Raw genomic sequence first — 26,376 nt, forward strand, 5'->3', positions numbered from 1 at the left:
AGAATACATCTCCCCCCCCCGCCCCACCCAATACATTGTGAAATTCTCCCCGTGTCATTTTGATAGGATTAATCAAATGTTAATTACAGAAACCCAGAGAGTATCTGGGTATCTGGATTTTAGTAATGAGTCATTTGACTAAGCTGCACATGACCAGATAGAGAACTATGGACTCGGTAATGGGTAATACAGTTAGCTGGCTAGTGGTTTGTTGAACTAATTTACATTAAGGCACAGATGACTGACTGAAGTGTCAAATTTGCTTGTGTCCCAAAGCTCAGAAGGAAAGCTATATCGGGTACCAGTTTCAATATTCGAAAAAGTCCTAAAAGATAACATTAGTGGAACAGAGAGGAGTAAAGGTCAAGTTCAAAAATTTGAATTAAAAAGCAACCAGATCCTAGAACTTTAGAGGTTTGGTGGACCTTAGAATTTCATGTTATCCACCTATGTCATTTTATAAATAATAAAGATCAGAAAGGGTTGAAAGACCTGCCTAAGGTCACACAGCCAGTGAGTAGCAGCTCTAGGATCACCACTGAGGTCTGAGGCTCCCAGACTAGTGCTCTTTCCACCTCCCCTGTTGCATAAATACTGAATGGGATGTTCTGTGTGTGGTGGGGGGCTCCCCACACCAAACAGGTTTATAGCACCAGCTGGGTGGCCTACAGTTTAATTCCTTGTGACACTCTTGGCAGATAGCATCAGATCCCAATGGTTAAGGACTGAGTCCTATAAGACTGCCCCCACTTCAGGTACCTGTTACAAGTACAGGTTGTTACCTATGCTTCTGAGTGATATGCTATAAATTAGAGGTTACATGAACTCCCTCCTCAGGTTCCACTACTTGCAAGTGTTGCTCACTGAACTCAGAGAATCATTTGCTTTTGTTTACCAGTTATTTGGGGCTTCCCTGGTAGCTAAGTGGTAAAGAATCTGCCTGCACTGCAGGAGACATGGGTTCGGTCCCTGAGTCCGGAAGATCCCTGGAGGGGGGCATGGCAACCCACTCCAGTATTGTTGCCTGGAGAATCCCATGGACAGAGAAGCTTGCTGGGCTACAGTCCATGGGGTTGCAAATAGTTGGACACAACTTAGCAATGAAACACCACCAATCAGGTTTTTAGGAAGTATATTTTAAAGAAAGCAGATGAACCCCCAGATGAAGAGGTATAGAGGATGGAGTCCAGAAGGGTCCCAAGCACAGACACTTCTACTTCCATGGAACTAGGGTGTACCACCCCTCCTGGCCTACAGATGTGTTCACCAATGGGGAAGCTTATCAAGTCTTCCTATTAAAGAGTTTTTATAGAGCTTAATCCTTAGCCACCCTTTCCCAGAGAGCAGTGGGTGCAGCTACAAATTTCCACCCTCCTTATCACTTCCTGGGGACCATTCCCATCCTGTGGTTATCTAGGGGCCCTCCCCTAAGTTCTCTCAGTGTAAACTTGGGTGTGTTCAAAAGGAGCTTCTCATGAGTGACAAAAGACATTCCTATCACTTCAATTCAGTCGCTCAGTCATGTCCGACTCTTCACGACCCCGTGAACCACAGCATGCCAGGCCTCCCTGTCCATCACCAACTCCCGGAGTCCACCCAAACCCATGTCCATTGAGTCGGTGGTGCCATCCAACCATCTCATCCTCTGTCGTCCCCTTCTCCTCCTGCCCTCAATCTTTCCCAGCATCAGGGTCTTTTCCAATGAGTCAGCTCTTTGCATCAGGTGGCCAAAGTATTGCAGTTTCAGCTTCAACATCAGTCCTTCCAGTGAACACCTAGGACTGATCTCCTTTAGGATGGACTGGTTGGATTTCCTTGCAGTCCAAGGGACTCTCAAGAGTCTTCTCCAACACCACAGTTCAAAAGCATCAATTCTTCAGTGCTCAGCCTTCTTTATAGTCCAGCTCTCACATCCATACATGACTACTGGAAAAACCATAGCCTTGACTAGGAAATGCCTAAGAGTTTTAGGAGTTTTGTGCCTGGAATGGGGACAAATACCAAATCTATTTCTTACTGTACCACAGATGCCCTTGGGCAGTGGCTGTTCTTAGGAAGGACTTCGGGGTTTAGTTGAGCTACTTCATCCAGTTTCCTCATCTGTAAAACAGGAATAATAATGTTATCTACCACATAGTTATTTAAGGATTCAATCAAATACTCCTTTGTCAGGTGGTCACTAAAAAGATGGAGAGCGAAATGGCAACCCACTCCAGTATTCTTGTCTGGAGTATCCCGTGGACAGAGGAGCCTGGTGGACTGCTATCCATGGAGTTGCACAGAGTCGGACACAACGGAAGTGTCTTAGCATGCATGCATGCATTGGAGAGGGAAATGGCAACCCACTCCAGTGTTCTTGCCTGGAGAATTCCTAGGATGTGGGAGCCTGGTGGGCTCCCATCTATGGGGTCGCACAGAGTTGGACATGACTGAAGTGACTTAGCAGCAGCAGAAGCACTGAAAAGATGAATGCAGTTTTCTGTTGCATAAAAAGAATGGAGAAATAGAGTCCTTATGATGCCCTCCTCTTACCTCAGCATCTGGCCCTCCTAGCCTCCCCTTATGTCCCACACCAAGGACCTTGAGTAAAATGACTGGAAACTTGAAGACAAACAGGGTTTAATAACTCCAAGGGAAGGGTGGTTACTGCATGTGTACCAGATGAGGAAAGTTTGGTGATAGGAGCTGAGAAGTTAGGGATAGGGAAGATCTTGCTCAAGTCAGGAGGTTCTAAAATATAGTATACAGTATGTGTATAATTTTATATTAAAGAAAATGGAAATATATATAAAAGTAAAAAAAAAATCCATTACCCACCCAGTTTCAACAAGGATCAACTCATGGCCAGTGTTGTTTTCATCAGTATACCTACTCTATCTCAAACTGCTTCCCCACCTTCCACAAACACACACACACACACAGTCTGTCTCTCTCTCTCCTACTCATTTCTCTTACCTGGATGATTTTAAAGGAAATTTCATGGAATTTTAACTGTAGATATTTAATTATACATCTTTAATATATAAGGACTCATATATATAATCATAATGTCATTATCGTATCTGTTATCATTATCAGTAATTCCTTAATATCATCAAATACCCAGTCAGCAGAGCACAGGCTTCTTATCTGGCTAAATCACAGTTCCAGTCTTGGTTCCACAACATCAGTAGGCCTTCTCTGAGACTGTTGGCATACTGTAAATGAGGGCGGTCGTAATCATTTCTAAATCTTCAATAAGGTAATGCATGTAAAGTGCTTATCCCAACGCCTGATGCACAGTAGTAAGTGCTCAATAAAGATTAGCTGTGATTATTATTTATTAATAATGTAAAATATCTGAGTTGCTATAAAGGTACCTTTAAGAATGGTTTTGACTTAGAATCAAGAAGCAGATATAGGGCCCAGCCAACAGATTTTTTGGGGGTGGGGGTGGGAAGGAAACACCAGAACCAAAAGGTGACTGAAAAAGCTACAAAAGAACACTGGTATAAATTGAAGCTATAAATGATAAGGTCCTTATAATTTCCACCACTGTATATATTTTATTACCCTTGAGATTCCAATTCATGGCGGTAGAAGCATGTGTGCATTGAATAGCCACCCTCCTCCCCTGGAAGAGAGAGTGAAGCGACCTGGTGCGTAGGGTCCCACCTCTGGAACAGATTCAGGGCAGGGCGGGCACTGCCAGCAAGAGGGGGCAAGGTCCTCAGAGTACTCGCTCAGGAAATGAAGCTCCAAGTAACTTGGGTGGTCATGGACTTCAAGCTCCACCTGGTGGGGACTGGTGCCCAAGCAATCCCTTGTCTGTCCCTAAGGTCTGGGGCCAGGAGGCGGCCTTAGCCTGCCGAGTTGCCATTAGAATCATTTCCCTTCTTCAGGGGCCACCTGGCTGTCTGTTGCCGGCTGGCTGCAGGCATCAGCTGACAGCTTTTTAATAAAAATGGAGCCCAGAGGAGGGATGGTAAGGTAGCTGATTTTAACCCAAAGTGAGAGAACACCAGATGTTTCATTCTGTCTGAAGGTTGGAGGGAGGAAAAGCAATTAGCAGCTGCTACTGATTTAGCAACAGACACCTGCTAAATGAAAATCTGTAAAACTGGTCAGGCTTGGCACCAGAAGTGCGTCCGCTGCTTCTCAGGCATTTCTGGGAGTTGTAAATTATGTCGGCCCAAAATAGGTGGGGGTGGGGGTGGGGAGATGTAGACGGGGGCGCTAAAGAAGCGGAACATGTCTATATAGACCAGGAAGTATGTTTCTCTAAGATGACAGCCACTTAGAAATGACTATTTGGAGGGTGAATGGAGAGGAAGAGAAGACCGCGAATCTTCTAGAAGCTGCCTGGTTCCTCCCTGCTTCTGATCTGACTCACAGGTGCCCTCTGGGGGCCGTCCCATGGGGGCAGAGATCAGGCTGACAGGAGGGTGGGAAGAATGCTGCGTCCCTCCCCCTGCTGATCCAGGGCATACTTTCCCCCCTCCTCCCAGCGGGAGGAGTCTCAAAGCAGAGGGAACCCTCCACTTTTGGATTCGCAGCAGCCACTGACCTGTAACAGGTGCACACTGTTGGCTCCAGATGCTATCAGGATGTCTTTAGCCAGGAAGGAGGTTTATCTGTGGCTTTTGGATTTCCAGAATTTGTTTCCAAGTAGACATTAACTGCTGCTCTCCACTTACATTTTATGGAGGCACACTGAAACACAGGGCTTCCCAGGTGGTGCTAATGGTAAAGAACCTGCCTGCCAATGCAGGAGATGTAAGAGTTGTAGGTTCAATCCCTGGGTCGGGAAGATCCCCTGGAGAAGGAACTGGCAGCCCACTCCAGTATTCTTGCCTGGAGAATCCCATGGACTGAGGAGCCTGGCGGGCTGCAGTCCAGGGTCGCAAAGAGTCAGACACGACTGAAGCGACTTAGCATGCACTGAAGCACAACCAGTGGAAACAAGAATTGATGAACAGGGCTTTAGGGATGTGTGTGTGTGTGTGTGCGCACGCGCACACACGCACATGCACATGTGTGCTGGAGGCATGTGAGGACACACGACATGGTTCTTTATGGAGTGGGTGTTCAAGATAATGACTGATGAGAAAGAAGTCCAATTTGTAGGTGATCTGCTGCTAAGTCACTTCAGTCGTATCTGACTCTATGCGACCCCATAGATGGCAGCCCACCAGGCTCCCCTGTCCCTGGGATTCTCCAGGCAAGAACACTGGAGTGGGTTGCCATTTCCTTCTCCAATGCATGGACCCCATTGACTGCAGCCTACCAGGCTCCTCCGTCCATGGGATTTTCCAGGCAAGAGTACTGGAGTGGGGTGCCATTGCCTTAGACAGTGTCAAAAGAATTGGACCACTCGCTCTTGGGCCTCATACCACATTCACTGTACATAACTGCTATTTCCTACTCTTCAAAGTAGGCCAGAGGTCAGCTGCCATATGGGCCAAAGGGATGCCCCTTGTTCTGTTCACAGTCTTGAGCAAAGGGATGGCGACTTGCCCTGTGGAGCAGGGGCCAGGGGTTTGCTGTTGGCACATGCAGGGCTAGAGCTGTCCATGAGAAAATATCATCTGGAACTTTCTTCTGGCAGGGTGTTATCATGTGGCCAAAGACTAAACTGTTAGTTCCAAAGGTGGGACCAGAAAAAATTCTTTTTCTTTAACTGAGTAAGCTCTGAAGCAAGAAGAGTCATTCCAGATGTATTTCAGTTTTATTTTCCCTGCCCTGCTGTGCCAGTGCAGCAGCCAGAATTGGGGGAGTGCCCCCCTCCCAACCCACCTCCTCTAGTCAGGGACTGGACAGCATTCCCATCGATCAGCTCCAATACATGGGATACCACAGCACAAATACATATCCTGTGACACGAAGCTGCCCTAGAGAGAGATGCAGGAGCCCTGTCTATGACAGCAAATGCAAAGTGCACTCATGGTTCTCATTGAAGCAGCCAGGCATTCTTACACTGAGCCCTATATGTACAAGTTATCCACCCGTTGCACTCTTAGTAATTCAGACTAGCTTGTGTGCCAAAACTCAGATGACCTCTCAGCACAGAATTACTTTTTTGCCTTTAAAACCCAGGACCTCTAGGCCTTAACTAATTGGAGGAATACCTTTGATCCCTGGTGACCAAAAGGAGATGTCTTATCCCAAGGTGGTATTTATTTGGCGGGTCCAAGTCTTCAGTAAGGAGTGTGTTTCTCCAGAGACCCTTTTCATGAAGGAGGTTGGGTAGAATGTGAGCCCCCACTTATCCCAAACCCCAAAATAAACTACTGGATGTCACTTGGTCTGCCACCATTTGATACAGCTTATTAATCTAGGTTGGGGCATTTTGTCTTTTTTTTTTTCCCCTTTAGTCTAACCTTTTAAGGGCATTTATTGGATATTTTCTTATTCTCTTTTTCCCTTTACTGATTTAGAAGTTGCATACACTATTTCAGTTATTGGGTTTTTCTTTTTAATGTTTATCCTACCAATGTTAACAAAAATATCCAGAGCTAGAATCAGTCAGACCTTTTCTCTCAAACAATACAAGGATCTTATAACATTTTTTTGGTCCTAGTTTTATTGAGTTTATTCACTCATTTAAAGTGTGGAATTTAAAGTTTTTTAAATATATTCACAGAATTGTGCAGCCATCACAATTAACTTTTAGTACATTTTTATCAACCCCTAAAGGAAACTATACTATTTAGCTATCATCTTTCTGTCTGCTTACATCCACCGCTCCTTCCACCCCCAATCCTAAGCTGATCTAATATCTATCTCTATAGATTGGTCTGTTCTGGACATTTCACATTAATGGAATCAGAAAATATTTATTTGTCCTTCTGTTTCTGACTTCTTTCACTTAGCATAATGTTTTGAGATTCATCCATGTTGTAGCATCTATTAATATGCCATTTCTTTATATTGGCTAATAAAATTCAATTGTATGATATACAGTACTTTTTAAAATCCATTTACCTGTTGATAGACATTTGGATTGTTTCCACTTTATAGCTGCTTTGAATAATGCTGCTATGAAAATTCATATATAACTTTGTGTAGACATTTTTTTGATAGGTTTTTTTTTGTTGTTTTTTTACTCTTGAGTATATCCTTTGGAGTATGTATGCTATGAAATAGGGTTACTACTTTATTCTTTGCCTGTGGACCTTTTAATATTTAAGCTCTATTCATTACCCTCAACTTATGTGCTTATATTGTCATGTATTTTAATTCTGTATTATTTTAACTTTTCTTTTAAAATAAGACATTATGTAATGTAAAAAAGTTCATTCAGATTTACCTACATAATTACCACTTTGTTTACTTGCTATTTTTTATTGCATCTCAGGCCTTCCATTTGACACTGCTTTGCCTTTGCTGGAATTTTATCTTTAAGAATTATCTTTAGAGATGATCTATCAAAGACAAACTCTTCGGGTTTTTGGGGTTTTTTTTTGCTAAAAAATGTTTGTTTTCCTTGTTCATTCTTGAAACACGGGCTATAAAAATCTTGGTTCATAATTATATTTCTCCCAGCATAATGAAGATGTAATTTTACTATATTCTGTCTTCCAGCATTGCCTTGAAAAGTTATTGGTCAGTCCTAACTTTCACTTCTTGGAAAGTAAATCTCTTCTTTCTGATTGGTTTTAAGATTTTCAGTCTTTGGTGTTCTGCAGTTTTAGTAGGATTTGTTTCAATGTTGATTTTTTTTGGCTTATTCTGTTTGAGGGTCTTTGAACTTTTTGAATCTGTGAATACATGTTCATCAGGTTTCTGAACATCGTTAGTTATTTTGCCTTCAACTATTGCATCTATCTCCTCTTTTCTTCTTCTAGGACTACATATAGAATTATGTTAGCTCCTCTTACTCTGTCCTCCACATCTCTTAATCTTTTTTGTTCCTATTTTCTTTTTTTTAAATTTTTTTATTTTTTATATATTTTTTTTATTAGTTGGAGGCTAATTACTTCACAACATTTCAGTGGGTTTTGTCATACATTGATATGAGTCAGCCATAGATTTACACGTATTCCCCATCCCGATCCCCCCTCCCACCTCCCTCTCCACCCGATTCCTCTGGGTCTTCCCAGTGCACCAGGCCCGAGCACTTGTCTCATGCATCCCACCTGGGCTGGTGATCTGTTTCACCATAGATAGTATACATGCTGTTCTTTTGAAATATCCCACCCTCACATTCTCCCACAGAGTTCAAAAGTCTGTTCTGTATTTCTGTGTCTCTTTTTCTGTTTTGCATATAGGGTTATCGTTACCATCTTTCTAAATTCCATATATAAGTGTTAGTATGCTGTAATGTTCTTTATCTTTCTGGCTTACTTCACTCTGTATAAGGGGCTCCAGTTTCATCCATCTCATTAGGACTGATTCAAATGAATTCTTTTTAACGGCTGAGTAATATTCCATGGTGTATATGTACCACAGCTTCCTTATCCATTCATCTGCTGATGGGCATCTAGGTTGCTTCCATGTCCTGGCTATTATAAACAGTGCTGCGATGAACATTTGTTCCTATTTTCTACTTCTTTGTCTTAGTTGCATTTTGGACAACTTCTTCAGCTTTGTATTTCACTTATCTCTTTAGCTGTCTAATCAGCAACTAAACATATAAATTAAAACTATCAAGAGTTTTTAATTTCAATTAATTTTCCTTCTTCCAAATATACTAAACATAGTCTGTAACTATTCTGAGGTCTTTAAAGCTCTGTTTTTACTGGTTCTTGACTTCTTTAGGTTTTGTTTTAAATATTACTGTTGTTTATTATTGTTCTTTATTGTACGTTACTTATTTTTTTTTCAAAATTTTTGTTTTGGGGTTTATTCTTTTTTTTTGAGTCCTGGATTTCTCTAGAGAAGATTTGTCTTTGTTCTTATCAGGTGCTTGAGGGCTACCAGTCTGGAATCATGCTAAATAAAACTCTCAACCTAGCAGTTTTAGATTACCCAAGTTGTATAAATTTAGGTTGTAAACCCATGTGAAGGCTGCCTTGTGGTTCCAAGATTTTAGTGGAACTAACTAGTTTCTTCCCCTATTACTCCAGCTCATCATTAAGATTTGAGACTGAATTTTCCTTACCATTAAGGGTGGAGTGATTTGTATTTCCAGTATACTTTTGCACTGAAGTGTGGCGTTTTGGGATCCTTTTAAGTACTAACTAGCATTTGTTATTACCAGAAGTGAAAGTTTGGGTCTTGTTTTCCGACTCTCTTATGTCTGTGTCCTTCCTGTTGGGACAGTCAGGAGAATGCTCTCATTCTATTCATTGATTTGGCCATCTTTCTGTTTTCAGTATTCCCCTGAAATATCTCTATGTAAGTTGATATATACCTACTATATGTCTGTTTACTATTGTCCTGAGTTGTATGAGGTATCTGATAGCTATTTAACCCATCATGTTGCTAACAAAATATTAATATCAGTGGCCATGAGGCCTTGGGGCACTGATTTAAACCATCTTTTGAGCCTCTCTAAACCCTAGAAATCAGCATTTGGAATGAGGAAGGCATAAGTGCATGAAGGCAGGAACCATTTGTGTCCTGATATAAGAGTTGATACACAGTAGATACTTAATATGTATTTGTTGATTGACTGAATGAATGAATTCATTCATGTCTAGGGGATCATGGAGATAGATTCCAGTGTTGATTAGTTCCCATGGCAATGTAATTAGAACATTCCAGGTCTGGGCTCAGATGGTGGGGTTGGAAGAGAAAGGATACTGTTTCAGTAGCGAGTGATCAAACCAGCATGGATTTGAGTCATTTGTAAATGAAGGACTTCCTCTGTACTGTAAAGGGCCTCAGCACACATCAGAGTAATGTAGGTCAGTAGGTAAGAACATGGACTCTGGAGTCAGATTGTCTGGCTTAAATCTAGGCTCTTTTAAGTAACCTTGGGCCAATTACTTAATCTCTCTGTATCTTAATTCCTTCATGCAAAAAAGGGGGATTATAGCTCTTATCTTATAGAGTTGTTGTGTTAGTTAATACAAGTACTTAGGACAATGTCTAGCAGAGAAGTCCTGTGTACCCGCCATTATTAATGATGATTACTGTTATCTTTATTGTTGTTTTGAACACTAGTCACATCATTATCCTTATCAGTACATTTTCCTGGGAACTGCCTGTCATTTCTGGGAGAAAATATTGTAAATTCACACCTGTCATTTAGACTTTTGGAGGATAACCTACTGTAGTATTTCTTTTAAGAGTAAGTTAAGCACCTGTATCCAGATTACCTTCGAGATCCTCACTGAAATGTGAAATGTTGGGCTCCATCCCAGTGGGTCAAAAAGATTCTTTCTCTAAAAATGTGTGATGAAAATAAATATTCTGCACATCCTTTGTGTGTCAGATTAGCCAGGAGCTACTAGTTTATTACTCTCCAGTGCTCGTAGAAAACCTGGAAGCAGTCTCAGAGCCTGGGAAGAGATTGAGAACGGGAGAATTAAACAGGAGACAAGTAGAAAGAGAAGTGAGCAGAGTCTACTCATGTCAGGAGGTGGTCTAGTGCCATCTCTTGGCCTCTTCTCAAGGGCCATGCCTCAAGGGGACATGTGACATTTGCCTTCCCTTGCTTTAGAGATTCCTGGCCCTGACTCCAGCTTGTAGCAGAGGTGATGGGCCTTGTCAGGGGAACATGTTGGAAGCAACAAGGTCAGGAAGCCTGCCTTACAAATGGCTGCCTGGCCCACTGGTTGCCTTCAAGCAAGGGCCCCCAAGGAGTAGAAGGTTAACCAGACACTATGGTTGTTTGGTTGAGGGCAGTGAGTACTGGGTACCAAGTGTCCAGCTGTTTTACTGGGCTAAGAGCCAAATGGGCTAAGAGCCAAATCTCAGATGTGTTTGTCCCTTCCTTTGCTCTAGTGCTAGTCTGGGGTTGACCTTATTTCAAGCCTTCTGATGTTTGAGTCCTTCGAAGGCACTAAATTGAGCCGGATGGCATCACAGAGTGCTGGGGCTGATGAGGGACTGGAAGTTTAGTACCTTTACTCTCGGCCCTCCCACTCTACATGGCTTACATTTTCTGTATGGAATCTGTAACCCAAGGTGGAGGAGAATGAGGCCTTGTTCCTGTCAGTGGTGCTAAAGGCCCTCTTGGGACCCCTTGTCACATACCCTGAGCAGGAAGGCCAGCCCTGGCACATTCATTCTGCAGTTGTGGCTTGGCCTCTGTATACAAGCTGACTGTCTTTTGACTTGCAGCTGCCCTGGTTCCTTTGTAGACCTTTTGAACAATCTCTGTCATTAGCCTTTCTGCAGAGTTCTTTGGAGAGAGCTGTGCAAATATTTACTTTCCATCCTTGAGTAGAAGGTCAAATGACACATTCAGGGCTAGACTTCTAAGTCCTGAAGTACCTTCTTGTGTACTCAGTGCTACACTCCTTCTTCCACATGAAATGCGAGCTCTGGCTCAGTCTAAAGAAGTAGTAAATATGGATTTGGGGACTTCGGAGCCCTCTGGGGTCTTGGATGGCTAGTGCCTGTATCATGGTAGCTAGGTGTTGGGTCAGGTCTTCTGGCTTCATAGTAGACCCTATTTTTTTTTTTTTTCTATCAGGGGAACAGCCTAGTATAGACAACAGACAACAGTGGTTAAGATCATGCATTCTGGAGCCAAGTTGCCTGGGTTCACATTCTGGTTCAGCCTTGAGACCTTGGACAAGTCATTTAATGAAACCCCTATCCTTTTTCTTTTTAGACAGAGCTTTGTAAATAAATCATATTTATAATTCTCGAGTCATAACAAATTTCAACATTGTTCTATACATGACATGCTTTAATTTTATTCATAAGTACGTTTATTTATTCATGGGTAATTTTATAAACAACTGTGAAACCAACCCAAGAACTTTGTTGTTGTTGTTCGATCACTCAGTCATGTCCAGCTCTTTGCAACCCCATGGACTGCAGTATGCCACGCTTCCCTGTCCGTCACCATCTTCCAGCATTTTCTCAAACTCATGTCCATTGAGTTGGTGATGCCATCCAACCATCTCATCCTCTGTTGTCCCCTTCTCCTCCTGCCTTCAATCTTTCCCAGCATCAGGGTCTTTTCTAATGAGTTGGCTCTTTGCATCAGGTGACCGGGAACTTCAGCTTCAGCATCAGTCCTTCCAATGAATATTCAGGGCTGATTTCCTTTAGGATTGATTGGTTTGATCTCCTTGCAGTCCAAGGGACTTTCAAGAGTCTTTTCCAGCATGACAGTTCAAAAGTGTCAATTCTTCAATGCTTAGCCTTTTTTATGGTCCACATCAGACCTTGAGTGTAAGATGGAATTCCACGTGCCTGGTAGGGCCATGGGTAGCTTGTCTGTACTGGGGGTGGGAATTGGATTACAAGGGAAGATAAAGTGAGAACAAGGAACTTGTGAGGGGGTCTACAACATATTCAGATACTCTAATGGAGCGGGTTCTTAAACACTAATCATCCATAATAGCTTAATGCAACCTGCAATAGAAAGATAAGACTATAACACAGAAGTTCTCCCCGCCTACTCCCCTGAGGTAATTGCTGCTAAGAGGTACATTACTCTTTTGACTTTTCCTTTTTTTTTTTTTTTTTGACTTTTAAACTTTTAGCTACATGATTAATAAATGAATACATAAAAATCCAAAATGAATACATAAAAATCTAGATATACAAATATCTAGAATCCAAGTCTAAGTCTCCCCTTCCCCATGCCAACCTGTCCTCCCCAGTCCTGTTCCCCTGCTCAGTTTGGTAAATATCATCCCAGTCCTTTTTGTATTCATTGACAGACATCTGAAAGTATGAAGACTGGAACTTTACTGGCGGTCAGTGCAGGGATTAAGACTTCGCCTATCCAATGCACAGGGCTCAGATTTGATCCCTAGTCAGGAAGCCAAGATCCCACTTGCCTCACAGCCAAAAAAACCAAAACATAAAAAACAGAGACAGTATTGTAACAGATTTAATTAAAATGGTCCATGTCAAAAAAAAATCATAAAAGTACAAAAACTAATCAGCCCCTTTTCTTCTACAAAAAGGATTGTGCTTTGTTCAATACATTTGCTCAGTTTTGCCTGTAAATGGTTGTACCTCCTTTTTTTGTAAGTGGTTGCAGAGTTAGTCTTCCAGAGTATTTCTTTTTTTGATGACTCTTCTACCAGTGGACATTCAGTTAGCTTTTCTGTTATTAGATACTTCTTGTTATTACAAGTAATGTTGCAGTGAACATCTTTATGTATACAGCTTTGTTCATATATGCAAGTATTTGTTACTTTGCCATATGAGTTCATATAGATTTACCTTCTTTAAATTTACTTACTTTTAAAAATTTTACCAACTTTTTATTATAAAAATTTAAACACATCCTGAGGAGTTGAAACAGAAAAGTATAATGAACAACTATATACCCTCAAGCTAGATTCGACAGTTGCCAGTTTTCCTTATTCACTGCCTCTGTTTTTCTGTTTATGTTTGCTGAATCATTTCCCCCCAGATTGTGGACATTTTGACACTTCAGTTCTAAATTCTTCAACCTGCAGCTCTCGAGGAAAAAGACATTCTCTTGTATATCCACAATACCATAATCACACTCAACAAAATTATCAGCAGATCTGTAATACTGCTTTATCTAATAATCTTGTTTATATTGAAATTTCCCCAACTCATTCCAAGGATGTCTTTTTTTACTTTTCTTTTTAAAATCAGGATCAAGTCGACTTTCATGTTTGGTTTTGATTGTATATCTTATCAGGTTTTGTTAATTTTACTTTTTGAAAATCTAGGGACAGTCCCCCCACCACCACCCTCTCCTTCATAACATTGACATTTTGATGAGTCTGGGCCAGTCATTTTGCAGAATGTCCCAGATTTGGATTTGTCTGAGTGTTTGTCAGGGCACCTTGTTGTTTTTCATGGCAGCATGGTATTCTGTTCTGTGAATGCATTGTAGTTGATTTTAGGTTGTGGGCATTCCTTTTGTGGCTCCTCTAACAAATGGTATATAGTCCCAAGGAATTTGCAACACCAGGAGCCACAGTCGAAGTCTGTGGTCAGTTAATGAAGATAAAGTGTTCCAAAGCCCAGCTCGGTTGGCTGGAACATTGCCAAAGGCTGCAGCCTTTTCCCTTGAAGGGAGACTATTGTTTTAGTCTGTTCAGGCTCCTGTAAGAAAATGCCATGAACTGTGTGGCTTCTAAACCTCAGAAATTTCTCACAGTTCTGGAGGCTGGAAATCTGAGATCCAGGTACCAGCAGGGTCAAGTGGGGACCCCCTTCTGGGTCACAGGGTGGAAGGGGTACGGGAGCTCTCGGCCTCTGATTTCATCATGACGTAATCTCCTCCTAAAGGCTCCACCTCCTCATACCATCCCATCGGACATGAATTTGAGGGAGACACAGGCACTCAGACCATACAGTGATCCGATTTGATCCCCTGATTTCTTTGGCGAGGCTGCAGTCTGGGGCTGAGTTGAGAGCAGGGTCCTCTCTTTGTAATCACCCATCCTCAGTCTGCACTTTATCCGCAGCCATGGATCCTTTGGTAACACAAGTCCCCAGCCGGGTAATGGGACCCCCTTGGTCATGAGCCGCCTCCACTCCCAGCATGTCCTTCCCTCTTACAGCTGTTCTCGCTTTAACTTGTCCTTCCCTCCTCGTCTCCATGTGTTCTGGGTCCCAGCCCTCCTGCCCACTTCCAGTACCTGTCACCCATCCAGTGCTTCCTGCCCTTCTTGCTTCCTCATCTTCCATCTCCCCACTGGCTCCTTCCCTTCATCTGTAACTATGTTCAGGTCTCTCCCAATTCTATTGATACTCCCCTGGAGTTACGACTTCCATTTCTTGCCACCCATTCACTCTTGAAAGAATACCATGGACCAGGGGTCTATAGAGTGGGCTGCATAAGGTATTGTATTGGGGTGTGTAAAGAGAATATCAGCATTTCTATTGCCTTTTAGAATTTCATCCTTTTTTGTGTTTGCATTTTATATACGTGTATATCATTTGCCTTTCAATTCTCCTCATCTTCTCCAGCCTCCATGAGATCCAGACCCCACATTCGCACTGATTAATGAGCATTTCCGCCAGGTTTTCCTACTGGGTTCACAAATTCAGCCTGGTCTCACTTTGTTTTCTTCTGCCTCTCCTCCTCCAACCTGCTTCCTTGATTGTAGTCCCCAACTTAGAGAGAAGCCCCGACATCCCACCAGCCACCTAGGCCATCAGCCTGGGAGTTCTCTTTCACCTCTCCTCTTACTCTGGTGTACCCGCATCCATATCAGTTACTTAGTTCTGGTGATTCAACTTCCTTACCTTCTCTCAAACCTTCCCATCCAATGTTCTCTTGCTGTCTCTGCCTCCAAGTTTGATTTTTTTTTTTAATATTTATTTAGTTGTCTGCATTGGGTCCTATTTACGCCATGTGCGATCTTCACTGCAGCACCCAAACTCTCTAATTGTGGCATGTGGGCTTCAGCAGTTGTGGCGCATGGGCTTAGTCGCTCCGAGGTAGGTGGGATCTTAGTTCCCCCATCACGGATAGAACCCATGTCCCCTGCATTGCACAGCAGATTCTTAACCACTGGACCACCAGGCAAGTCCCTCAAACTTCATTTCAACATTGCTATCGCCAGCTGCTGACTGGTCTCCCTGCCTCTACCAGTATCCCTTGCACATTGTACAGGACCGTCCCTTACTTTTCAAGAAAAAAATCAGACCAAATCCAATGCTTAATCTACAGTTCCCTCCATGCTCTTCTGCTGTGCTGACCTTATCCGTTTGTCTGTGAGCTTTCTCAACTACACTGTGAGCTCTTGTAGGACAGGGACTGTGTCTTCATCATGGCTGCATACCCAGAACTGGGCACATTACCTGCCACCTTGGAGTGTCTCAGTAAATGGTTGGCTTTTTTTTCAATTGGTTGGCTGAGTGTTAAGAATGGGACTGTCATGGGTGAGGAGAGCAGTGTTGAAATTTCTTTGAGAAATCAAGACATCTCCAGGAGAAAGTCTCTTAAAGATGGGCCAAAAAATGGATTGAGCTGGCAAGCTAAAGTTATCCTAGCAGTCATCTGATGAAATAGTGATTTGTGCCCAGGTTGGTCACCATCTCTTGCTGGAGGCTCTTGCCAGGGTGGAATAATGGGATGAAATGAGCTCCAACTTTTGACCCAGAGAGACCTGGCATTAGTCTTGTGAGCCGGAGTTGAGATCCTGGCTTCACCACTCACTGGCTGCATTGATGTTGAAGAGGAGGATGGTAACAACAGCTAGCATTTATTGAGTCTATATATATCATATTCTAGCACTGGACCAGGAGCTCTCCATGCGTTATTTCACCAAATTTTATCACAACTTGATGAGGTAGGTACTATTGTCATTCCTGCTTTCCAAGATTGTGATTGGCCCAAAGGTGCATAGCAACTAAGTGATGGAGCTAGAATTTCAGTCTTTTTTAAAAACATATTTTTATTTTGGCTCTGTCAGATCTTAGTTGTGGCATGTAGGATCTTTCATTGTGGCATGTGGGATCTAGTTCCCTGAGCAGGGACTGAACCCAGGCCCCCTGCATTGGGAACATGGAGTCAGCCTCCGGCCACCAGGGAAGTCCTAGAATTTCAGTCTTAATAGCCTGACTCTAGGCTGGAAATACTCATTTGGGAGTCATCAGTAAATAGATAAGTGTTTAGAGCCAGGAGCCTGGATAATGTTATCCAGTGAGTGAGAGTAGGGAGGAAAAAGGAGCCAAGGATGTGGTTCTGGGCGCCTTCAATATGTAGAGGAATTAGGAACATAGAGGTCATTGGTAACCTCAATCAAAGCAATTTCAGGGGAGTGGTGGGTGTGAAACTGTGATTGGAGATGGAAGGATAATTCAGAGGAGGGGAAATGATGGCAGTGAGGAGACACAAGCCATTTGAGGAGTTTTGCTATCGAGGGAAGCAGAGATATGGGGGTGACAGCTGGAGGAGGCAATGGGATCAAGTTTTTGTCTTTAGTTGGAAGATTTTATAGCTTGTTTGTTTTCTGATGGGAATGATCGAGTGAAAACGGGGACAATTGCTGGTGTGTCCTTGAGTAGGTGAGAGGGGAAAGGATCTAGTGTGGGAACCTGGGACTAGCCTTAGCCGGTAGCATGGCTGGTTCCTGCAAGGCAGCGGCAGAGGAGGTGGTGATGGGATGGTATAGGGAGGAGGGTGATGTGAAGCTGGGAGCTTGTTGATGTTCTCTTCCAGCTGCTCCCTTTTCCCCAGTGAAATAGAGAGCCGTGCTGCTAGCTGAGAGGGAGGATGGGGAAAGGTTTGAGGAATGCAGAAGTTGTGAAAATAAGGGTAGGAATCATCCAGGAGAGATGAGAGTGCATGGACTTGGGAATGTAGTTGGATTACAAGGTTGCATTAAGGGCCCACTTAAAATTTGCAGTTATGAATTGTAAGAGTTAACAGCATAGCTTTACATTTTTTTCCAGCCATGCTTGCTTGCGTAGCAGAGGAACGTGAAGGCAGAGAGTTCAGTTTAACCAGGAATATGTTTTTTTCAAGGCAAGTAGGGAAAAGGGTTTAGAACATATGGAAGGGAGTGATGGGCAAGTAAAGAGGTGAGGACATAAGCTTGTGAGGGCCAATAAAACAGCGGTAGGGTCAGTAGAGGTAGGTCCCAGTGAGGCTGGAGGATGTGAAGGGGCGTGGAGTGAGTTGGGTACACTGGTGGTGTTGGTTGGAGAGTGGAGTGCATGACGGAGTTTACAGAAGGGCTGCAGGTGTTGGTAGTGGTGGGTGTGACCATGGGAATAAACGGCTGAGGTGAAAACTCGAGGGGAATGGAGGTCAAAGCATTAGAGACTGGTGTTTGCTAAATATTGAAAACACAGAAATTTTGACAAAGGCAGGTTGGAAAGCAGTAAGAAGAAGGGTCCGTAGGATGAGTACAACAAGAACAGTAGAGGGTGGGAGAGTCTGATGACATGAGGTTCATATCCAGGGAGTGGGTTAGGAAGAAGGTAGAGAGAATGTTCTGGGAGCAGACAGGAGTCCTCTTGGCTCAGGGTTACAAGGCGACATGGGAGGGAAAGCACCCACCACTTGAGGGGGCTGTAGAGATAGCCATGTTCTCAGAGAGGGGGCCAGGTTTTCATCAAAGTAAGAAGGTGAAGGAACTCACTGCTCAGAGAAGAGTTTGAAGATAGAGGGGCTTTGCAAATGATAGTTAGTGGGTTCCAGAGGATAGAGGGGAGGGATTTCAAGCACTGGGGAATGGTGGAAGGTGGTCTTGGATTTGAGAATTTGTAGAAAGCCATGTGGGGATTAGAGTTCATGCATTGGCTGGTGACCTGGGAGTGCTGGGCTTCTTATGGTGGCAAAAATAACCAGGGACATAGGGCACAGTGGGACAGGCTGTAGGGCACACGGGGGCAGGTCGTCTCCACAGCAGAGTGTGGGTATGTGGCTGTCAGGGTAGCAGGTTGGGAGGAAGGAGGCCCCAGATCTCTCCATGTATGGAGCCCACACACTTCATGTTTCAGGCAATTTGACTCCAGAAGCCTGGAGAACTTTACCTGTCTGCTCTTTAAATTCTTAAAAAAAAAAGGGGGGAAAAAAGCGTTGACTTGGACATGAGAAGGACGTTATAACCTATGTAGCTGAAAACGTTTTTATTGCCTTTGGCTTTCAACTGCAATGATGTAGGACATTTTGTTTAAAGCCCTGGGAATCCCCCAGCTGAAAAGGAGCCCAGATACGTACATTAGAGTGGAGCTCCAGATGTCCATTCTGGAGGGCAGAGATGAATTAGCCAAGTAGAACTTCTGGGGGAAGTATGACGTTTTAGAGACAGTGTTTATCAAATGGGGAAAACAGAAAGGGGAGACTCCATGACAGAGTTCCGGGGCTCAGGTTCAGTGCTCTGTAAAGCAAGCTGCCTTTTTTCTGCTCCATTGCTGTATGTCCTTTATCCCCATCACTGCCCTGCCTCTTCTTCTTTGGATGTTATTTAACTTCTCTGTGCCTTAATTTCCATATCTGTCTAATGGGGATGACCATAGTCCCTGCTTCACAGGAACCTTACAATAATTAAGTGAGATAACACACGTTAAGCATTTAACACAGGGCATGGCACACAAGTACTTTCTAAATATTCTCTGTTATTAAAGGACCACTAGTAGCTAGCTTCCTGCTTGTCTTCAGCTCTCTTCTTCCTGCCACTTTATGGTTTTCTTGTGTTGCTCTCCTTCTCTTTCATCCCCTTCTGTTCCTCTCCCTGGCCTTGGCTGTCAGTGGTGCCCACACCTAGTTGAACACTCTCTGTGGCCTTCTGAGGTAGAGAACTCTTGGAATAGGAGGAGAAGCAGGCAGGAAAGACACTATTGATGGGGGCAGTCTCCTGGCCAGCCCAGCTGAGATCTGTGACTGACATGTCTCCAGAGCTCCAGTGGGAGCTGGGAGGTCTGTTTTGGAGGCCAAGCTTGGCCACTGTGTGATGTGGGGCCTGTTGCCACATGGGGCAGAGCAGGCCATGAGGGTGGGGATCCTGTGAACAGGGAGGGACTGGGCCTAGTCCCCAGGTGAAGGACAATTGCTGATCCTGCTGTTCCTAATGTGCTTCTGTTACCTCTCCACTTGTTACCAGGGTCTCCTTTCCACTGCGCACCCCCCTTGTCCCTGCACATCTCCCTTGCACTGCACATGTCCCAGGTGTTAGCATTTTTGTGGGAGGGAAGGAGCAGGGCATGGGGTAGCAGAGTCTACAAGCTAAGACTGGAGACTTAGAGCCGGCCCACCTGGGTTTGAATCTGGGCTGCGTCACCAAATAGTCTTGTGCCCTTGAGTAAGTTCTCTTAACTTCTCTGTGCCTCAGTTTCTCATCTCTAAAATGGAGTTAATGGGAGCAGCAGGTGAATTAATAGGTGAACTGATAGTGAACAAATTGCTTAATGGTTCCTGGCACACAATAGGGACTCTACAAATGTTTGTTCTAGTAAAATCTTTTGAAAATTTATTTTCACAACACTCTCATTTCAGTTTTACCAGTGCCAGAAGTGGGGTAGAGAGGTTAAGTGACTTGCCCAAGGCCATGGAGCTATTAAGCAGCAGAATCAAATCGAGAACAGGGCTTTGACGGACTCCAGAGTCTGTGCTTAGGGCCGCAGCGCTGACCTGCCTCCCTGGACGTACAGGTGGGGAGTCTGCTTTCCAGAAGGAGTGTGAGGGAGGGGAAGTCAGAGGGCCCCGTGAGTCCAGGTGGGTAAATAATGCTTGAGTCTGGGAGTTAAGCAGGGGTACTGCCTGGAGACCTGGCTGGGACCAGGAGCTGCCGGCCCTCTGCCCGGTTTTCTGCTCCCTGCGGTGGGCGAGCAGCCTGTGGTCCCAGACCCCATTTCAGGAAGACCTCTAGCCCCTTAGATACCTAAAGATTTGGCTTAGCAGCCAGAGAGTCGAGCCTTCCTGAAACTTTTGCCTGCTTTCTGTGGGACCACAGTCAAGTCAGTTAATTTATTCATAGTAGGGTGATCCCAGACCACATTGCTCTGAGGGTCCCCCGTGGACCTCTCAGGCCTCCAAAGTTAGCTCCTGCTGGTGGTGCTCACTCACTGTGAAACCCCACGACCCCATTCTGCAGACCCACTGGGAACCTTGTTTCTTTTCTTGGGATTTTACATTTCCTTCTGTGAGTAATCATCTGGGTCCGTGGGAAATTTTCCTTCTGCGTGGGTTTTATTTTCAGTAGCCAGAGCCAGGGTCCACAGTACTCCCAGCTCCCATTCTGGGAGCTCTGCCATCTTTTGGTTTCACTCCTTGGCACAAGGCCTTGGGTTCCTGGGCGTGGGGAGCCCAGAACTGGGTCCTCTCATGAGCTCACAGGCTTGGTTCTGTGCTCGCTTGTAGGGAGGCAGCTGATCATTGCACTGGGTATCATTATTTCCTTGGGCTTCCCCTTGGTGGGGGGTGTGTGTATCTGTGTGTGTCTGTGTGTGGGGCTGTGTAAGCCCTGGAGGCCATGCCTCTCGCCAGCGGCTGCAGTTCTTTTCCCGGAATTGAGTTAGCTGCCCAGTTGTTTCCCCTCTCTGCCCGCTGCCAAGCGCTGAAGCACGGTGCCCGTGCCAGGTTGAAAGCACACTCCACTTTGGTAATTTAGAGCTTCCATTTTGAGTGAAATGGGAAGCAGGAGTGAATGAATGAGCCTGTTGGTTGGAAGGAGGGTGGGGATACTCTTTTTTGGCAAGCCATGCCAGAATTGGCCCAGCTGCTTAGTCTTTGCCCAAAATTAGGGCTAACCCTGGACTGACCCCAAGTATCCAGTGGAGAAACTCTTTATTCTTGGATCGAGACTTAACCAGACTTGGCAATCAGTACCTTTAAATCTGGAAACTGGGAATAATAAATCCTACCCTGTATGTTCTTCGTGTTCAATGAGACATAAACTTTTAAGTAGTCCACCAGCTACTCAGTAGGAGCAGGAAGTGATGTAAGGCTGTGTTTCTTCAAGTATATTCTGCAGAACACTAAGTGCTTTTTTTTTTTTTTTTTTTAACAAATGTACTGGCTAAACAAGTTTAGGATATGCCAAATAAACAATGTTAAGCAATCTTCTTACTTGTAGGTCCTTAATCTACCACTAACCTACATGGTGAATTTCCAAGGGAGGAGGAGATAGATTGTATTTAACCTTTCTTAAATTTTTAACCACACTGTCTGAGTGGAGCATTTTTCAAGTACTATCTCTACAAAATGCACTTTGGAAGACCGGCCTAGGTCATAGGTATAGTCATTTCATTCTTTCTTCTCTAATTGTGAAGGGAGTTGAACTGGTTGTGTGTGGGGTTGCTAAGCTGTGGGTCCTTGAGAGGTCAGGCATTCAACTCGAGAATCTCTTAGAATGAGTGCTTCCTGCTCTGAAACACCTCTCCCTCCTGTCCTTACAGCTCCCCTTTGAATTGGAGATTTACTACATTCAGCATGTTATGCTCTACGTGGTGCCCATCTACCTGCTTTGGAAAGGAGGTAAGGCCAGCAAACCCCATCCCTGTGCCAGCTCCACACCTACCTTCTCTTCTTCTGTTTGCGGGGGGAGTCACAACCTCTTGGGTGTCTTGTCAGAAACCTGAGGTGCTCCCTGACTGAGTCTCTGCAGCATGTTTCATGCCAGACACCAGGCAGTGGGAAAATGGGCATGGATGAGGCCTGCAAAGAGCCTGGTGGTTTCTCATCCTTTGTGTGCATGAGTCAGGGCCACAGACAGCCCGCCCCAGGGCTGAGGCCTCAGGCTGTTTGTCCATGCTGGCCTTGGGTTTGCATGGACAGAGTTTACCCACACTCTGTCACTCACTTCTGCTCTTGCCTTCTCCCTGCCTCAGTGTGCAGCAGAGGGTAGAGGGACCTTGTGCTTTTGCTCATTATATCTATCCTCTCTGAACCAGAAAAGATACTGAAAGGGGCAAGATGTCCAGGAACTTGGGATTATGGGATTAAGGGAAAAGGCTGGTGAAGGAGCAGCGACCTTCATGTAAAACAGAGCATGGAAACCTTCATTTGATCAAAGAGAGACACCACCAACCTGGTCGAGAGGCTGATCTGTTTGTGACCTCACAGTGACCCTTAAATAACCCCCTCCTTCTGTTCGGTAGTAGACAAAAGGAAAGGGGAGTTCACTCATTCTACACTAGTTGTAAGACACCCGCCCGCCTTCTTAATGTTCTGACCTTCCCGAAAGGCCCCATGCCTGAAAGTCAACCTCTTTTAGTCTGAGCCACCAGCCTCTCTATCTTGGTTCCTGGGACTTTGCTGGGAGACTAACCTCACCCAGGGCAGCAGGGGTTTCATTTCTATCACATTAAAAATTCCATGAAGCCACATGGACCCTAAAGCCTGTTGGGAGATGGTTTGGAAGTTGTGCTTCCTCTAACTTAGAAATTCTAGCAAATTTTTAAGAACTCCCAGCACGAGGGAGCCTTAAGGACCCATCAACTGGGGGTCATGTAGGAGGATGGAAACTTGCTCTCCCTGCTTTCTGTCAATTAGGAGTTTTCTGGCTCTATTCTTTGAGGCTGTTTTTACCTGTGCTGCCACATGGGGGCTCACATTGTCAAAGAGCACTTCTTTTTAATTTGCTCTAAACACACCCTTTTTCCTGACTGAGCTTTAAGAGAAGTCTGACTTTCCATATCCAGGTGACCTATGCCATTTCTCAGGAAAGAGCTTCCTAATAATATGTAAGTCTCAGAGATACAGTCATTCAGAAGGGAACCAGACAGGAAGTTGTCCCAGGCCTCCAGACCCCCACTGCTCATGGTTCCTGAGGTGTGGGATGCAAGTTCTGACCAAATGTGCATGGATATTAGTTAAAACTATTTGTATTCTGAGGCATTATAAAAGTCTGTTGGTTGGCTGAGTCAGAGTGGTCTGATAGCAGCCTTTACCTTCCCCACCTCTTCAAAAAATCCCATCTGGGAAGCTATACTTTCTAGAAGTGGCTGACTCCACTGCAGCCTTCTATTGAATCTATAGCTGCACTGTTTGGGGGAACCAAGCTAAGAAAGGGATTCAAATTTATACATACACACTCTGTTAGATCCAATTTGTGCATACACACACTGTCCCTGAGTCTTTCCCTTCTCCTCTGGTGCCTGGCCTTGAAAAGAGGCTGTAATAATAGTAACAGTAATAACAACCACAGTATAACCATCAATGCCTACTTTTCATTGAGTGTTTTCTGTGTGCAGGGTGCTGTGCTAGGCATGTTTTGTGTAAAACATAAAAGCAATGTATATATCTTTGTTAGAAAATAGTTTGTTTATTTTTTTAGCCATAATGCTATTGCACACTTAATAGACTGCAGTATCAGTTCAGTTCAGTTGCTCAGTCATGTCTGACTCTTTGCGACCCCGTGGACTACAGCACGCCAGGCCTCCCTGGCCATCACCAATTCCCAGAGTTTACTCAAACTCATATCTATTGAGTCGGTGATGCCGTCTACCCATCTCATCCTCTGTTGTCCCCTTCTCCTCCCGCCAAAATCTTTCCCAGCATCAGGGTCTTTTCCAGTGTGTCAGTTCTTCACATCAGGTGGCCAAAATATTGGAGTTTCAGCTTCAGCATCAGTCCTTCCAGTGAATATTCAGGACTGATTTCCTTTAGGATGGACTGGTTGGATCTCCTTGCAGTCCAAGGGACTCTCAAGAGTCTTCTCCAACACCACAGCTCAAAAGCATCAATTCTTCAGCACTCAGCTTTCTTTATAGTCCAACTCTCACATCCATACATGACTACTGGGAAAACCATAGCTTTGACTAGATGGACATTTGTTGGCAAAGTAATGTCTCTGCTTTTTAACATGCTGTCTAGGTTGGTCATAGCTTTTCTTCCAAGGAGCAAGTGTCTTTTAATTTCATGGCTGCAGTCACCATCTGCAGTGATTTTGGAGCCGCCCAAAATAAAGTCTATCACTGTTTCCATTGTTTCCCCATCTATTTGCCATGAAGTGATGGGACCAGATGCCATGATCTTAGTTTTCTGAATGTTGAGTTTTAAGCCAACTTTTTCACTCTTCTTTCACTTTGAACAAGAAGCTCTTTAGTTCTTCTTCAGTATAGTATAAACGTAACCTTGATATGTGCTGAGAAACCAAAAAATTCTTATACCTTGCCTTATGGCAATGGTCTTGAACCGAACCTGCAGTAACTCCAAGGTATGCCTGTGTTTGTTCAGCACCTACTGTGTGCAGAGGATTTGTGCCAGGGAATCAGAGACGAACCAGACAGGCCCAGTCCTTCCGCAAGGAGTGCCTGTCTGAGAGGACAGACACAACTGAGAGTATCGGGTTTCTGAAGTCTTTCTACCTTCCCTGCTTTACCATTCCTGGGTTCTTGGGCCCTCTCGGCTTCCTTTCTGGCTCTTTGCTGCCATCTGCTGTTCAGTTGGGGGAAATCATGAGCATTTGGGGAAAACATCTGGATTTCTTGATGTTTCACCTTCTGCCGAGCCTGATGTAGGCCTTGCAGAGTGACCGTGGAACTGGAGTGAACAGGGGGAAGAGGATTTCCTGGAAACCAAAAAGCTGAGAGTTTGGGGCTTCTCTTCCCTAATAGAAGTCTTGTAATTTTCTAGAAATAATTGGTTCAGAAGTTTTTACCCAAGGCCAGATGAGCTCTCCTCTCCAGTACCCCCCATGCCAAGGAGCCCTGTGTCCCTGAAAGGCAAGGTCCTGCTTAATGGGAATCTCTCTCTCCTCATTGCTACAGCCATTTGGCACCTTCGTAGTAAACATGACCTCCCCTGTCCACACTGCTTTTTTCTTCCTCCTTCCTCCAGCCACACTCTTTGTTGCTGTTTTCTTTCCCGTCAGCTCTGAAACTGTGGAACTGCATGCTTTATAACCCCACCCTCAGCTCTTCACAAAACACAAAGTCCTCCCATCTCTTGCCTGAAACCCTCTAACTGAGGCTGTTGTCTCTGCCCAGCCCCATATGCCACCCATCTCACCACTGTCTCTTCCAGACCATTATTTTGTCTCTGCCTTATGTGTGGGTACTTTTTTCTTTACCGTCCTCTTTACCTCTTTCTTTGATTACCACCATCATTCGAACCTCTTGGTCAGTTCCCCTGCATTCCTAGGTACCTCTGGCCCATGGCTCTCTCACTATTTTCAGTACAGCTCTAGCCAGCATCCTGAGAACCTTCCGGTGAAGACTGCTCATCCCACCCCCAGCTTCTCAATGTGTGAGCTTGTTAACTGTAGTGACTTCTGCGCCCCCTTCAGGACCTTGCTTTCCCCTAAAACTCTTCCGAGATCATAAGCATTTATGTCCTTTTCTTTGACCCAAATCTGTGCTTCTTCCAACCTCCCCTTTTCTCCAAATCAGCTTGTACCACCATGACCAGTTACTGGAACTTTACCAGTTCCCGAGCATGTCTCACTCCCTTGTCCCTTGTACTCAGATTAGTGTCCAATCCCAGTGCCTACTGTTAGTCTCGTGAGAAAACTTCTCAAGGCTTTCAGATTTGGGCCAGTGAAATTCCGTGATCTCTATTATAATTGTGCTGTCAGCACCATCACTCACTCACTCTGTGTCTTTCACCAACGTCTCTGCACACTGCCCTCAGAAATCTTGTGACAAAGCTTTGCTTCCCTCCCCAAACTTCCTGTCCAGTCTATTCCAACTTCCAGTCCTTTCCACTCTCAGTAGATATTCTCGCAACAAATGACTGGGAAAATAAGAGATTTTCGGGCGGGAATTCCCTCAAACACTTCTCTCCACTCTACCCACACCCATCCTTGTGTTCCTCCTTCTGATCTTGGAGGGAGTAGTGTTCCTCCTGCTCGTAGCCATGGCCGGTCACACCCTGTTGTCGTTCCATTGCATCCCGTCCACCTCCTGTGGAACCTCTATCCCTCAATTGGTCACTTG

General features: G+C 44.5%; 1 protein-coding gene across 10 annotated transcripts in view; it reads left to right on the forward strand.

Moving 5' to 3' along the window:
* The window catches only part of TMEM164 (transmembrane protein 164), a 172,652-nt gene that overhangs the window by 118,202 nt on the left and 28,074 nt on the right, over positions 1 to 26,376 (forward strand). For all 10 annotated transcript variants that reach the window (XM_043897755.1, XM_043897743.1, XM_043897750.1 and 7 more), the window contains one exon: positions 21,895 to 21,973. In XM_043897755.1, coding sequence (XP_043753690.1) covers positions 21,895 to 21,973 — 79 coding nt within the window. The remainder of the gene's footprint in view (positions 1 to 21,894; positions 21,974 to 26,376) is intronic.

Source organism: Cervus elaphus, chromosome X (genome assembly GCF_910594005.1).
Source record: "Cervus elaphus chromosome X, mCerEla1.1, whole genome shotgun sequence".
Lineage (NCBI taxonomy): Eukaryota > Metazoa > Chordata > Mammalia > Artiodactyla > Cervidae > Cervus > Cervus elaphus.